This window comes from Heterodontus francisci, chromosome 1 (genome assembly GCF_036365525.1).
Source record: "Heterodontus francisci isolate sHetFra1 chromosome 1, sHetFra1.hap1, whole genome shotgun sequence".
NCBI lineage: Eukaryota > Metazoa > Chordata > Chondrichthyes > Heterodontiformes > Heterodontidae > Heterodontus > Heterodontus francisci.
In genome coordinates this window covers 136,013,784-136,027,554 of record NC_090371.1, presented here as the reverse complement: position 1 = coordinate 136,027,554, position 13,771 = coordinate 136,013,784, and the positions used below count along the sequence as shown (strand labels likewise).

The 13,771-nt window shown below is 41.6% G+C and overlaps 1 protein-coding gene across 9 annotated transcripts in view; it reads right to left on the bottom strand.

Moving 5' to 3' along the window:
- Window positions 1-13,771, bottom strand: part of LOC137372424 (amyloid beta precursor protein binding family B member 2-like) — a 451,769-nt gene that overhangs the window by 170,965 nt on the left and 267,033 nt on the right. For all 9 annotated transcript variants that reach the window (XM_068036322.1, XM_068036315.1, XM_068036330.1 and 6 more), the window contains 3 exons: window positions 10,862-10,921; window positions 3,121-3,206; window positions 2,960-3,020 (listed from right to left, as the gene is read on the bottom strand). In XM_068036322.1, the coding sequence (XP_067892423.1) occupies window positions 2,960-3,020; window positions 3,121-3,206; window positions 10,862-10,921 (207 nt within the window). The remainder of the gene's footprint in view (window positions 1-2,959; window positions 3,021-3,120; window positions 3,207-10,861; window positions 10,922-13,771) is intronic.

Below are 13,771 nucleotides of genomic sequence, written 5' to 3'. Positions count from 1 at the left end.
TGTGCGCCAGGCGGGAAATCCATCTAGTGACATCATCGTTGCATTATCCAAAGTCTAACAGCATGGCTGAATGCATGGTGCACACCATCAAATCACTAATTTTGAAGTGTAGGCAGATGGGACAAGATCTCAAGGTTGCAATGCTGCCCCTCTGAGCTACTCCATTGGGCATGGGCTTACTGTCGCCTGCAGAGTTGATGCTTGGAAGGTAGCTAAGGAATACCCTGCCCAGTCGTCACAGAATCATACAATTATTACAGCACTGAAGACCATCATTTGACCTATTGTGTCCATGCTGCTTTCCCAAGGAGCAATTCACATACTGCCACTCCTCAGCCTGCTCCCCACATACCTGCATAATCCTCCTTTTCAGATATTTAGAATATTTAGAAAATGTAGGAAAATTTACAGCACAAAAGGAGGCCACTCTGCCCATCTTGTCTGCGCTGGCCGAAAAACGAGCCACCCATCCTAATCCCAGTTTCCAGTTCTTGGTCTGTATCCCGGAGGTTACAGGACTTCAGGTGCATATGCAGACACCTTTTGAATGAGTTGAGGGTTTCTGCCTCTACCACATTTTCAGGCAGAGTGTTCCAGGTGCCCATCACCCTCTGGGTGAAACAATGTTTCTTCATCTCCCCTCTAATCCTACTTTAAATCTATGCCTCCTGGCCACTGACCACTCTGCTAAGGGAAATAGTTCCTTCCTATCCACTCTATCCAGGCACCTCACAACCTTGTACACCTCAATCAAATCTCCCCTCAGCCTCTTCTGTTCCAACGAAAACAACTCAAGCCTATCCAATCTTTCCTCATAGCTGCAATTTTCCAGTCCCGGCAACATCCTCATAAATCCCCTCTGTATCCTCTCTAGTGCAATTACATCCTTTCTGTAATGAGGTGACCAGAACTGCACACAGTACTCAAGTTGTGGCCTCAGTAATGTTTTATATAGTTCCAGCATAATCCTCCTGCTCTTATATTCTCTGCCTCGGCTAATAAAGGAAAGAATTCCATATGCCTTCTTAACCACCTTATCGACACATCCTGCTACCTTCAGGGATCTGTGGACATGCACTCCAAGGTCCCCCACTTCCTCTAGACCTCTCAGTATCCTTCCATTTATTGCGTATTCCTTTTCCTTAATTGACCTCCCCAAATGTATCACCTCACACTTCTCTGGGTTAAATTCCATTTGCCACTTTTCTGCCCACCTGACCAGTCCATTGATATCTTCCTGCAGTCTACAGATTCCCTCCTCACTATCAACCATGCGGCCAATTTTTGTGTCATCTGCAAACTTCTTCATCATGCCCCCTACATTTAAGTCCAAATCATTAATATATACCACAAAAAGGAGACCTAGTACTGAGCCATGCAGAACCCCACTGCAACAGACTTCCAGTAGCAAAAACACCCGCCAACCATTACCCTTTGTTTCCTGCCACTGAGCCAATTTTGTATCCGGCTTGCTACATTAAGAATAGAAGAACATAAGAAATAGGAGTAGGAGTAGGCCATTCAGTCCTTTGAGCCCACTCCACCATTCAATATCATGGCTGACCTTCTACTTCAACACCATTTTCCTGCACTATCCCCATAACCCTTGATGTCATTAATAGCCAGAAATCTATCAATCTCAATCTTGAACATACTCAATGATTGAACTTCCACAACCCTCTAGGGTAGAGAATTCCAAAGATTCACCACCCTCTGAATAAAGAAATTCCTGCTGATCTCAGTCCTAAATGGCCTGCCCCTTATTCTGAGACTGTGTCCCCTGGTTCTGAACTCCCCAGTCAGGGGAAACATCCTTCCTGCATCAACCCCGTCAAGCCCTGTAAGAATTTTGTATGTTTGAATGAGATCACCTCTCACTCTTCTAAACTCCAGAGAATAAAGGCCCGCTCTATTTAATCTTTCCCCGTAGGACAATCCCTTCATCCTTGGAATTAGTTTGGTGAATCTTCATTGGACTCCCTCTATGGCTAGTATATCTTTCCTTAGGTAAGGAGACCAAAACTGTACACAATACTCCAGGTGCGGTCTCACCAAGGCTCTATATAATTGCTGGAAGACGTCTTCACCCCTATATTCAAATCTTCTTGTAATGAAGACCAACATGCCATTTTCCTTCTTAATTGCTTGCTGTACCTCTGCATGTGTATGTATTTTGGGTACATTATTATACATCCTGCTGTGCCACGATACAATTCTTCAATAATTTCCCCCCCACCACCCCACCAGTACAAAAAAAACTTCCTATAGTGCATTTTCTTGGTAATGTTAGTCACTTGAAAATCTTAATAGAAGAGTAGATATGAAAATAGTCATGTACTAGATATCAATGGAATATAACTTCTTCTTAAAATCACATGGTTCATTAATTCTGGAGATTGACTCTGGAAATTTTGCTCGAATGCAATGATGCATTTATAACATAGTTGAAGATAGGGAACAGTTACATATCAGTATGGAATGTCTAAATGATGAAAATTAACTTTTTGGATCTCAGCTCTTAGTATTTACGCTGGTATCAAAGGGAATTAAGGGTACATTTACTGATAATAGATTGAATTGTTTAGAGTCTTCAACTCCAGCACAATCCCCTTGTAAAACTGCATTTGTGTCACTAACTTTTTTTGATAGGTTGAAAGAAATAATAGGTGATCATCTCAAGTTGCAGCATATTAAACGACCAGCAGCTGACTGAATACACTAAATCTGCACCTGGCTACACACATCAACTGAAAATAATGGCAATCCCCAAGTATAAACAATAGCACTGTGTCAAATATACAACATAGTTACCCTTTTACTAAAAAGAGACCAACAAATAAATATTTCACAATCATTGTCCTGACATTATTTAACTTTTAATACTTAGATGTGATATAATTCATATGCACAAAGTTTGATGTCAAAATAAGTTCAGAAATAGCAGTGAACCAACACTGACCTTTGCCTCTGGGTCACTATTGATAGTACAGGAACCATCTTCCTCAGACTGTGGTACTGTTCTATGGAGGCAATTGGAAGTATCAGTACTTAAACAGAAAGCAATGCAATACTGTACTGCAAATTTCATTAGACCAATACTTTTAAAATATCACACTTTACCTCAGTTTTAAAGAAGCATAGCGCAGAGTTGCTCCCTCAAACTCTTTCAGACTTGGGTCTGGATTTACAGTGGCAGCATGGAGGTCCTATGACAAGAGAACTCCCTTTTAATTTTAAAGAAAATTCAAACAAAAATCTGGCCCATTTGAAAATCATTACTATATTTTTTTAAATTTTGTGGTCTGTTACATACTCACCAAGTGCAAAGTTATTAGCCGTGGGGAATGGAACCCTTCTTGCACTTTTGATATCCAATGTTAGCATCAACAGCTTACATCAGGCATGACACATTAAAAAGGAACAAACCTGAGAATGGCATCTCCTACTGAACAGGAACAATTTTTTCTGCTTTCTGCATTAGCTATCCTTGTGGCTTATCTGAATGAAATTGCTAATTCAGTGCCAAATAATTGTTATTTTTGTGCTGTGTGCTCATGGTTACTGGACACAGACACATCCTCAGCTTTTGTAACCAGCAACATTAGGAGACCTTCAGGAGAATTGCAGCAATGAAAGGGCAGTCTAATGATCCACTGTGCTAACAACTGCTGCAAATCTTACAGTACTTTCTAACAAGTTCCCAGCTCAGAATGAAAAGGCTCCATTTCATGATATGGTTTTCACACAAAAATGGACAGAATCACTGAAGAGCTGTAAATGGAAAATTAGACAACCTGAACCAGCCTCCGGTGGCTAAGACTCGACAAGGCAAAAACTGCTCACAACTTTGGCATTAATTGGCAAATGTCACTCAGGGATGCCCCAGGGTCGGCAAATGTGAGAAACAGAACAATTCACACTGATGCAATTGGGATATTTTTCCTCAGCTTGTGGTTAATTCACCTTGCTGAGACAGATATAGTGTTTGGCCCAGACCAGGTACAACAGGATAGAGATTAACACTGACAATATGTGGACAAAATGATCAATTTGCCAGGGGTAGAATAAGTGAGACTTCGGAGTGCATAAAAAACATGTGACATCACAGAAAAGCTGCAAGGTGATTGGTTGGTGAGTAATTGCTGTTAGGGAATAGCTCTAAATAGCTGGCTAAGTAACTAAGGTAAGAAAAGTCTACAGTTTATTTTCATATATAAGTAGCGTTTTTTAGGGAGCTCTGCAGTAACAAGGACCAGGGAAGAAGGGCCTGAGAGTAATTGATATTATTTGATATTAAGCATCTTCCAAAAGGTTTAATTTAAAGGGTTAAGTCATGGCAGGAGAGCTCAAAGCCACTGTGTGCTCCTTGTGCTCTATGTGGGAAGCCGGGAACAATTCCAGTGCCCGGGACCAGCATTTGTGCAGCAAGTGTCTCCAGCTGCAGCTTTTGGAAGCCCGGGTTTCAGAGCTGGAGTGGCGGCTGGGGACACTGTGGAACATTCACAAGGCGGAAAGTATCGTGGATAGCATGTATAGAGAGGTGGTCACACCACAAGCTCAGACTCCACAGGCAGGAAAGGAATGGGTGACCACCAGGCAGAGCAAGAGGAGTAGGCAGGCAGTGCAGTAATCTCCTGTGGCTATTCCCCTTCAAAACAGATATACTGCTTTGGATACTGTTGGGGGGAATGGCCTCTTAGGAGAAAGCAGCAACAGCCCAATTCATTGCACCACGGTTGGCTCTGATACACAGGGGAGGAGTAAAAAGTGTGGGAATGCAATAGTTATAGGGGATTCAATTGTAAGGGGAGTAGACAGGCAGATCAGTGGCCGCAGAAAAGAGACTCCACGTACGTTGCCTCCCTGGTGCTAGGGTCAAGGATGTCTCAGAGCGGTTACAGGACATTCTGATGGGGAGGGTGAACAGGGTCGTGGTACACATTGGTACAAACGACGTAGGTTAAATAAAAGGATGAGGTTTGAAAAGCAGAATATAGGGAGTTAGGAAGTAAGTTGAAAAGTAGGACCTCAAAGGTAGTGATCTCAGGATTACTACCAGTGCCACGTGCTAGTCAAAGTAGAAATAGCAGGATATATCGGATGAATACGTGGCTGAAGAGGTGGTGTGAGGGGGAGGGTTTTAGATTCCTGGGACATTGGGACCAGTTCTGGGGGAGGTGGGACCAGTACAAACTGGGCGGGTTACACCTGGGCAGGACCAGGACTGATGTCCTGGGGGAGTATTTGCTAGAGTGGTTGGGGAGGGTTTAAACTAAAATGGCAGGGGGATGGGAAGCTTTGCAAGGAGTCAGAGGAGGGGGGATCAAAGACAAGAACAAAAGACAGTAAAGGGAATAAGAAAAGTGATCGACAGAGAAATCAAGGGCCAGAATCAAACAGGGCCACAGTGAAAAATAGTAGGAAGGGGACAAGTAATGTTAAAAAGACAAGCCTCAAGGCTTACCGTTCTGAAGAAGGGTCACTGACCTGAAACGTTAACTCTGCTTCTCTCTCTCCACAGATGCTGCCAGACCTGCTGAGTATTTCCAGCAGTTCTTGTTTTTATTTTATATTATATAAGTCTTAAGGCTTTATGCCTTAACGTGTGGAGCCTTCACAATAAAGTGGATGAATTAATCGCGCAAATAGATGTAAACGGGTATGATATAGGCGGGATTACAGAGACATGGCTGCAGGGTGACCAGGGATGAGAAATGAACATCCAGGGGTATTCAGTATTTAGGAAGGACAGACAAAAAGTAAAAGACGGTGGAGTTGCATAGCTGGTTAAAGTGGAAATTAAAGCAATAGTGAGGAAGGATATTAGCTCTGACGATGTGGAATCTGTATGGGTAGAGCTGAGAAACACTAAGGGGCAAAAAACATTAGTGGGGGTTGTATATAGACCCCCAAACTGTAGTGGTGATGTTGGGAATGGCATTAAACAGGAAATTAGAGATGCATGTGATAAAGGAACATCTGTAATTATGGGTGACTTTCATCTGCATATAGATTGGGCAAATCAAATTAGTCACAATACCGTAGAGGAGGAATTCATGGAGTGTATACAGGATGGTTTTCTGGACCGATACATTGAGGAACCAACTAGAGAACAGGCCATCCTAGAATGGGTATTGTGTAATGAGAGAGGAATAATTGACAATCTAGTTGCGCAAAACCCCTTGGGGATGAGCGACCATAATATGATAGAATTCTTCATCAAGATGAAGAGTGACGTAGTTGATTCTGAGACTAGGGTGCTGAATCTAAATAAAGGAAACGGAGAAGGTATGAGGCGCGAGTTGGCTATGATAGATTGGGAAGTGTTATTTAAATGGATGATGGTGGATAGGCAATGGCAAACATTCAAAGAGCGCATGGATGAACTGCAACAATTGTTTATTCCTGTCTGGCGCAAAGTAAAACAGGAAAGGTAGCCAAACCATGGCTTACAAGGGAAATTAGAGATAGTATTAGATCCAAGGAAAAGGCATACAAACTCGCCAGAAAAAACAACAGAACTGAGGATTGGGAGCAGTTTAGAATTCAGCAAAGGAGGACCAAGGGATTGATTAAGAAGGGGAAAACAGAGTACGAGAGTAAGCTTGCGGGGAACATAAAAACTGACTGTTAAAGTTTCTATAGGTATGTGAAGAAAAAAAGATTGAAGACAAATGTCAGAAACAGGGGAATTAATTATGGGAAACAAAGAAATGGCTGACCAGCTAAATGCATACTTTTGTTCTGTCTTCACAAAGGAGGACACAAATATCATACCAGAAATGTTGGGGAACACAGGGCTTAGTGAGAGAGAGGAGCTGAAGGAAATCAGTATTAGTAGAGAAATGGTGTTGGGGAAATTGATGGGATTGAAGGCTGATAAATCCCCAGGGCCTGATAATCTACATCCCAGAGTACTCAAGGAAGTGGCCCTAGAAATAATGGATGCATTGCTGGTCATCTTCCAAGATTCTACAGACTCTGGAACAGTTCCTACAGATTGGAGGGTAGCTATTGTAACCCCACTATTTAAAAAGGGAGGTAGGGAGAAAACAGGGAATTATAGACCAGTCAGCCTGACGTCGGTACGGGGGAAAATTTGAGAGTCCATTATCAAAGATTTTATAGCAGAGCACTTGGAGAACAGTGGTAGAATTGGACAGAGTCAGCATGGATTTATGAAAGGGAAATCATGTTTGACAAATCGAATAGAATTCTTTGAGGATGTAACTAGTAGAGTTGATGAGGGGGAGCCAGTGGATGTGGCTTATTTGGACTTTCAGAAGGCTTTCGACAAAGTCCCACATATGAGAGTAGCGTGTAAAATTAAAGCGCATGGGATTGGGGGTAGTGTATTGCGATGGATAGAAAATTGGTTGGCAGACAGGAAACAAAGAGTAGGAATCTTTTTCCGAATGGCAGGCAGTGACTAGTGGGGTACCGCAGGGATCAGTGCTAGGACCCCAGCTATTTACAATATATATTAATGATTTAGAGGAGGTAACTAAATGTAATATCTCCAAATTTGCATGTGACACAAAACTGAGTGGGAGGGTGAGTTGTGAGGAGGATGCAGAGAGGCTTCAGGGTGATTTGGACAAGTTGAGTGAGTGGGCTAATGCATGGCAGATGCAGTATAATGTGGACAAATGTGAGGTTATCCACTTTGGTAGCAAAAACAGGAAGGCAGATTATCTGAATGGCTATAAACTGAGAGAGGGGAATATGCAACGAGACCTGGATGTTCTCGTACACCAGTCGCTGAAGGTAAGCATGCAGGTGCAACAGGCGGTAAAAAAGGCAAATGGTATGTTGGCCTTCATAGCGAGAGGATTAGAGTACAGGAGCAGGGATGTCTTGCTGCAATTATACAGGGCCTTGGTGAGGCCACACCTGGAATATTGTGTGCCGTTTTGGTCCCCTTATCTGAGGAAGGATATTCTTGCTATAGAGGGAGTGCAGCGAAGGTTTACCAGACTGATTCCTGGGATGGTGGGATTGACGTACGAGGAGAGATTGAGTCGGTTAGGATTATACTCGCTGGAGTTCAGAAGACAGAGGGGGGATCACATAGAAACCTATAAAATTCTAACAAGACTTGACAGGGTAGATGCAGGAAGGATGTTCCTGATGGTGGGGGAGTCCAGAACCAGGGGTCATAGTCAAAGGATATGGGGTAAACGTTTCAGGACTGAGATGAGGAGAAATTTCTTCACCCAGAGAGTAGTGAACCTGTGAAATTCGCTACCACAGAAAGCAGTTGAGGCATTGTATGTTTTCAAGAAGGAGTTAGATATAGCTCTTGGAGCAAAAAGGATCCAAGGATTTGGGGGGGAAAGCGGGAACAGGTTACAGCTGTGATCATAATAAATGGCGGAGCAGGCTCGAAGGGCCGAATGGCCTACTCCTGCTCCTATTTTCTATGTTTATGTTTCTATGTCCACAGGTCCCTGAAGGTGGCAGGACAGGTAGAGAGAGTGGTGAAGAGGGTATATGGAATGCTTTCCTTTATTGGCTGAGGTATAGAATGCAAAAGCAGGGAAGCAATGCTGGAACTGTATAAAACGCTGGTTAGGCCACAGCTGGAGTATTGTGTACAGTTCTAGTCACCACATTACAGAAAGGACATAACAGCTCTGGAGAGAATACATAGGAGATTTACAAGAATGTTGCTCGGGATCGAAAGTTGTAGCGATGAGGAAAGATTGGGTAGGCTAGTGTTGTTTTCCTTAGAAAAGAGGAAGCTGAGCAGTGACTTATTTGAGGTATTCAAAATTATGAGGGGCCTAGATAGAGTAGACAGGAAGGACCTGTTCCCCCAGCAGACAGATCAATTACCAGGGGGTACAGATTTAAGGTGATTGGTAGAAGGATTAGAGGGCATATGAAAAGCCTTTTCACCCAAAGAGTGGTGGGTGTCTGGAATTCACTGCCAGGAACGGTGGTGGAGGCAGAAACCCTCAATTCTTTTAAAAGGTACCTGGACATGCACCTGAAGCGCTGTAACCTGCAAGGCTATGGACCAGGTGCTGGGAGGTGGGATTAGATTGGGCGGCTAGTTTTTTCAGCCAGCATGGACACAACAGGCTGAATGGCCTCCTTCAATGACTCCCCTAAATATATAAAATAAGATGCAGTATCACAAATCTTATTTTTTCTGTGGATTGGACTAAACTAGTGCAGTTTTAGGAAATGAATCACTCCTGTTCTATCAACCCACTCATGTAATCAATACAAAGCTAACTTCTTCAAAAATGAAAGGGAACTAAGAAAAAAAGTATCGATGGCATTGACCTTTTTAATTTTATCCATTGCTTTAGTTCAGGCAGAAACTTGGAGCTGGCACTGTATATGCTGTAAAACTTAATATATCCCTTCCAACTCCAGATACAATAGAAACAGAAATTCAACCTCATCCCAATAGATACCCTGATCCGTATGTGCTTAACACCACTTCCAATTATGGAGCAGATACACTGCTGCAATGTCTGTTCCCACAAATGGCACGTGAACAAAATATATGACCACCAATATGTAAATGTCAAAATGCAGAAAAGTAACGTATAAAAAAAACTTCCTAATTTTCCCATTTTACTGCAATCATCTTCATAACGGACATTCAAAACAGATTTTGCTGGGTAAGCTGCCTTGAACGCATCCTTTATTTTTACTGAGAAACCAAAACCAAGGGGCAAATACAGGACCAAATAAAATGAGGTAAATCAAGAAACAGTGATGAGTGAAACTAAAATTGTATTTTAAAGCCAAAGATGGTAGACCGTAGTAAAGGAAGGGGGGGAACAATTTCCAGTCTTGATGTCATGGCAAAAATTGCGTTTGAGTAGAAAATTAATGGCTTCAACACAATGATTATGAAAGGAAGAGGTAAAGGTTGCAGTGTATTTGAATAGTGTATTTGCAGCTTAGGAGAAATAAAGTGGAGTCCTGCAACTACAAAGAGGTACAGAATCAACTCCATATTGCTAATCATCAAGACCATCATTAGTTTAAACATTAGCAAACAATATTTAGTTTTAGCAAATGTTAGAGAAAGTGATAACAATGTACATCTGTACTCATGAGGAACCTTCTCATAGCAATTTGAATAAGCCATTACTGCATAGAACTTGAAGTTAATGTACCAAAGCCTAAAATAATGGTAATTATTGTTTGCAACTTAGGATCTCAAATATAAGTTCGCTGTCTGTAAAATTTACTTTTATCAAGATGTTTCATACTGTATCAAGCACAGACCTTTTGTTCTTCAGTGGGTTTCAATCTTATTGAAGGTGATTTTAAAGAGGCTCCAGAGGGACATTGGCACACATAAAGCACTCAACTTATCTCAAACACCAATGGGGAATAACACTTAGGTATCCAATCACTTTATTTGAAACATTTGCCCCTGCACACATCCATGACACAGAACAGGTCAAACTTTTCTGGATTTAACATGGTTGCAGTTCACCTAATCTTCACTGTGAAAGCCATGTGGGAAAATCACAAGAGAGTATAAGCTTGTTTGCCCATTCAAGGCCCGGTAAGGTGACAGCTGCCTTCACAGCATATGTTGAATGAGTAAATTGCATTACATAAATTAGAAGAGTCTGAAATATCTTTGTACCACACATTATTTAATCTCTATGCACTTAAATCCAATAAAAGTTTGAAAACTTTCAATTGCCACCTTTGTAGTAGCATTTTGATTCGGTCAACACGTCAGTGCTGTGTCAAATGGTTTTTATCTCTGCTTAGTACATATACTCAAGTTAATTTGAATGTTAAATGGTATTTGAATTATTAGAATTATCTTTTCTTTTTTAAAATAGGTTATCTGATTAATATTTCATAAAATACTTGCCTTCCAAATGTCACTATTAATCTTTCCACCATTCAGCACAGCAAAATCAGTCCACGGTTTCTAGATATACAATTAATCACAGAGGAAGAAATACATGTGCATAAAAACAGAAAAAGGACATGGTTAGCACACTAAAGCAGTTAGTGAGACAGCTTCTAAATGCTACAGTAACATTTCTCATAAAAACTACTGGATTTTTAAAAAAGATTTGTAGTCAGCAATTTACCATGTTTGCAATTTCATGTAACCACATGAAACTAAACACACATATACAGCAGAGACAATTACTACTAATAAAAGAAATTAAATGAAAACTTGCATTTATATATGCTTTATTCTATCTCTTAGAAACATCAGAGAGCACTTCACACAATGACGTGATGTTGTTACACAGACAGCAAGATCTAACAAACAGCAATGACATGAATTACCAGTTCATCGTTTTTTTGGTGGTGTTGGTTGAAGGAGAAATGTTGGCCAGGACGCTGGGAGAATCCCTGCTCTTTGAATATTACCAGGAGATTTATAGGGCTAAAAATTCAGTAAGGCCTAATAATAGGCGCGGGGACTGTGACGTGTGATTAACCCGCGCCCGTTGAAACTAATGCAGGCAGCACGCAAACTTGGTGCTCATATCCATAATTGTGGCGTGCAGCCTAACACGAAAGGTGCTGCTGAAGGGCTCCCTGCTGAATATGCAGCCAAAGTTCATGCAAGGCTGGTACCAATTAAAGCCAGTTTGCACTTCTTAAAACCAGCCTATAGCTCTTAAAAGGGGAAGCGCATTTTTGTTGCAGCAGCTCTTTCAACAGGCTGGGAAACACATGAATAACACGCAGTGGAGATTTTATGGGTAGAATTAAGAAATAGAAAAAGGACTCTAGTGAGAATTATGTATAGGCACCCAGTAGCAACTGTGAAGTGGTGGATTGTCCATATGCAGAGGCTAGACAAGTATGTAGCAAAGGCAGAGTGGTTTTAATAGGGGATTTTAACAAGCAGATTAGTACGGATCAGAAAGGTAGTGATTTTTTTGTGGGTCCAGGATAATGTTCTGCAGCAATATGTCCTAGAACAAACAAGGGGGAAGGCCATATTAGACTTAGTAATGAGCAATGAGCCAGATTTAGCTAACAGCCTTATGGTGATTGAACATCGATCAAATAGCAATCATAATAATAATGGTAAAAAGTCAAAGTTTAAGGCTCTTTATCTGAACGCACGCAGCATTTGTAACAAGCTAGATGAGTTGACGGCACAAATAGAAATAAATGAATATGACTTGATAGTTATTTCAGAGACGTGGATGCAGGGTGATTAAGACTGGAAACTCAATATTCAAGGGTATTCGACGTTCCAGAAAAAGAGGCAAAAAAAAAAAAGGAGGTGGGGTAGCTTTGTAAATAAAGGAAGGTATCAGTGCGGTGGTGATTAGTGATATCGGTGCAATGTGGAATCAGTTTGGGTGGAAATAAGGAATAGCAAGAGGAAGAAGTCACGGGTGGGAGTCGTCAATAAGCCCCCGAAGAATTGCCTCACTGTAGGACAAAGTATAAATTGGGAAATAACAGAGGCATGCAAGAAGGGCGCTACAATTGTCATGGGTGATTTTAATCTGCATATTGACGGGACAAATCAGATTGGCAGAGGTGGCATGGAAGACGAATTTGTAGACTGCATCAGAGATTGTTACTTAGAGCAATACATTGCTGAACCTTCCCGGGAACAGGCTATTTTAGATCAAGTAATGTGTGATGAGGTAGGATTAATAAGAGCTATCTTGGTTAAGGATCCTCTAGGGGGTAGCGATCACAAAATGGTAGAATTTCAAATTCAATTTGAGGGCGGGCAACTCAGGTCTCAAACCAGTGTCCTCAACTTAAACAAGGGCAATTACAGAGGTATGAAGGAAGAGTTGTCTAACGCGGGCTAGGAAGATAGACTAAGGGAAAGGTCAGTGGATGATCAGTGGCAGACATTTAAGCAGATATTTAATAACGTTCAGCAAAAATTTATCCCGGTCAAAAAGGACGCGATGAGAAGGATGAACCACCTGTGGTTAACAAAGGCGGTCAAGGAGAGTATCCAATCAAAAACTAAGGCATACAAAGCAGTGAAAACTAGTGGTAGGCCAGAGGATTGCAAATTTTTTTTTTAGGAACCAGCAGTGGATGACTAAAAAGCTAATAAAGAGGGAGAAAACTGTAAATTGGCAAGAAATATAAAACAAACCATTATTAAGGAAAAAATAGCAGGACATTTAGAAAAGCTTAACGCAATCAAACAGAGTCAACATGGTTTTGTGAAAGGGAAATCATGTTTGACAAATTTGCTAGAGTACTTTGAGGATATAACAAGCAGAGTTGATAAAGGGGAACCGGTAGATGTAGTGTATTTGGATTTCCAGAAAGCATTGCCACATAAAAGATTATTATATAAAATAGGAACTCATGGTATTGGAGGTAAGGACCATGGATTGAGGATTGGTTAACTCACAGAAGACAGAGAGTCGGGATTAATGGGTCATTATCAGGTTGGAAAGACGTAACTAGTGGAATGCCACAAGGATCAGTACTAGGGCCTCAAATATTTACTATCTATATTAACGACTTGGAGGAGGGGGCAGAGCATAATATATCCAAATTTGCTGACGATACAAAAATAGGTGGGAGGGCATGTTGTGATGAGGACATAAGGAATCTGCAAGGGGATATAGATAGGTTGAGTGAGTGGGCAAAAACCTAGCAGATGCAGTTTAATGTAGGAAATTAGGGGCGGCGAAGTGGTTAGCACCGCAGCCTCAGCTCCAGCGACCCGGGTTTGGTTCTGGGTAATGCCTGTGACCGCGTGGGTTTCCGCCGGGTGCTCCGGTTTCCTCCCACAGCCAAAGACTTGCAGGTTGACACGTAA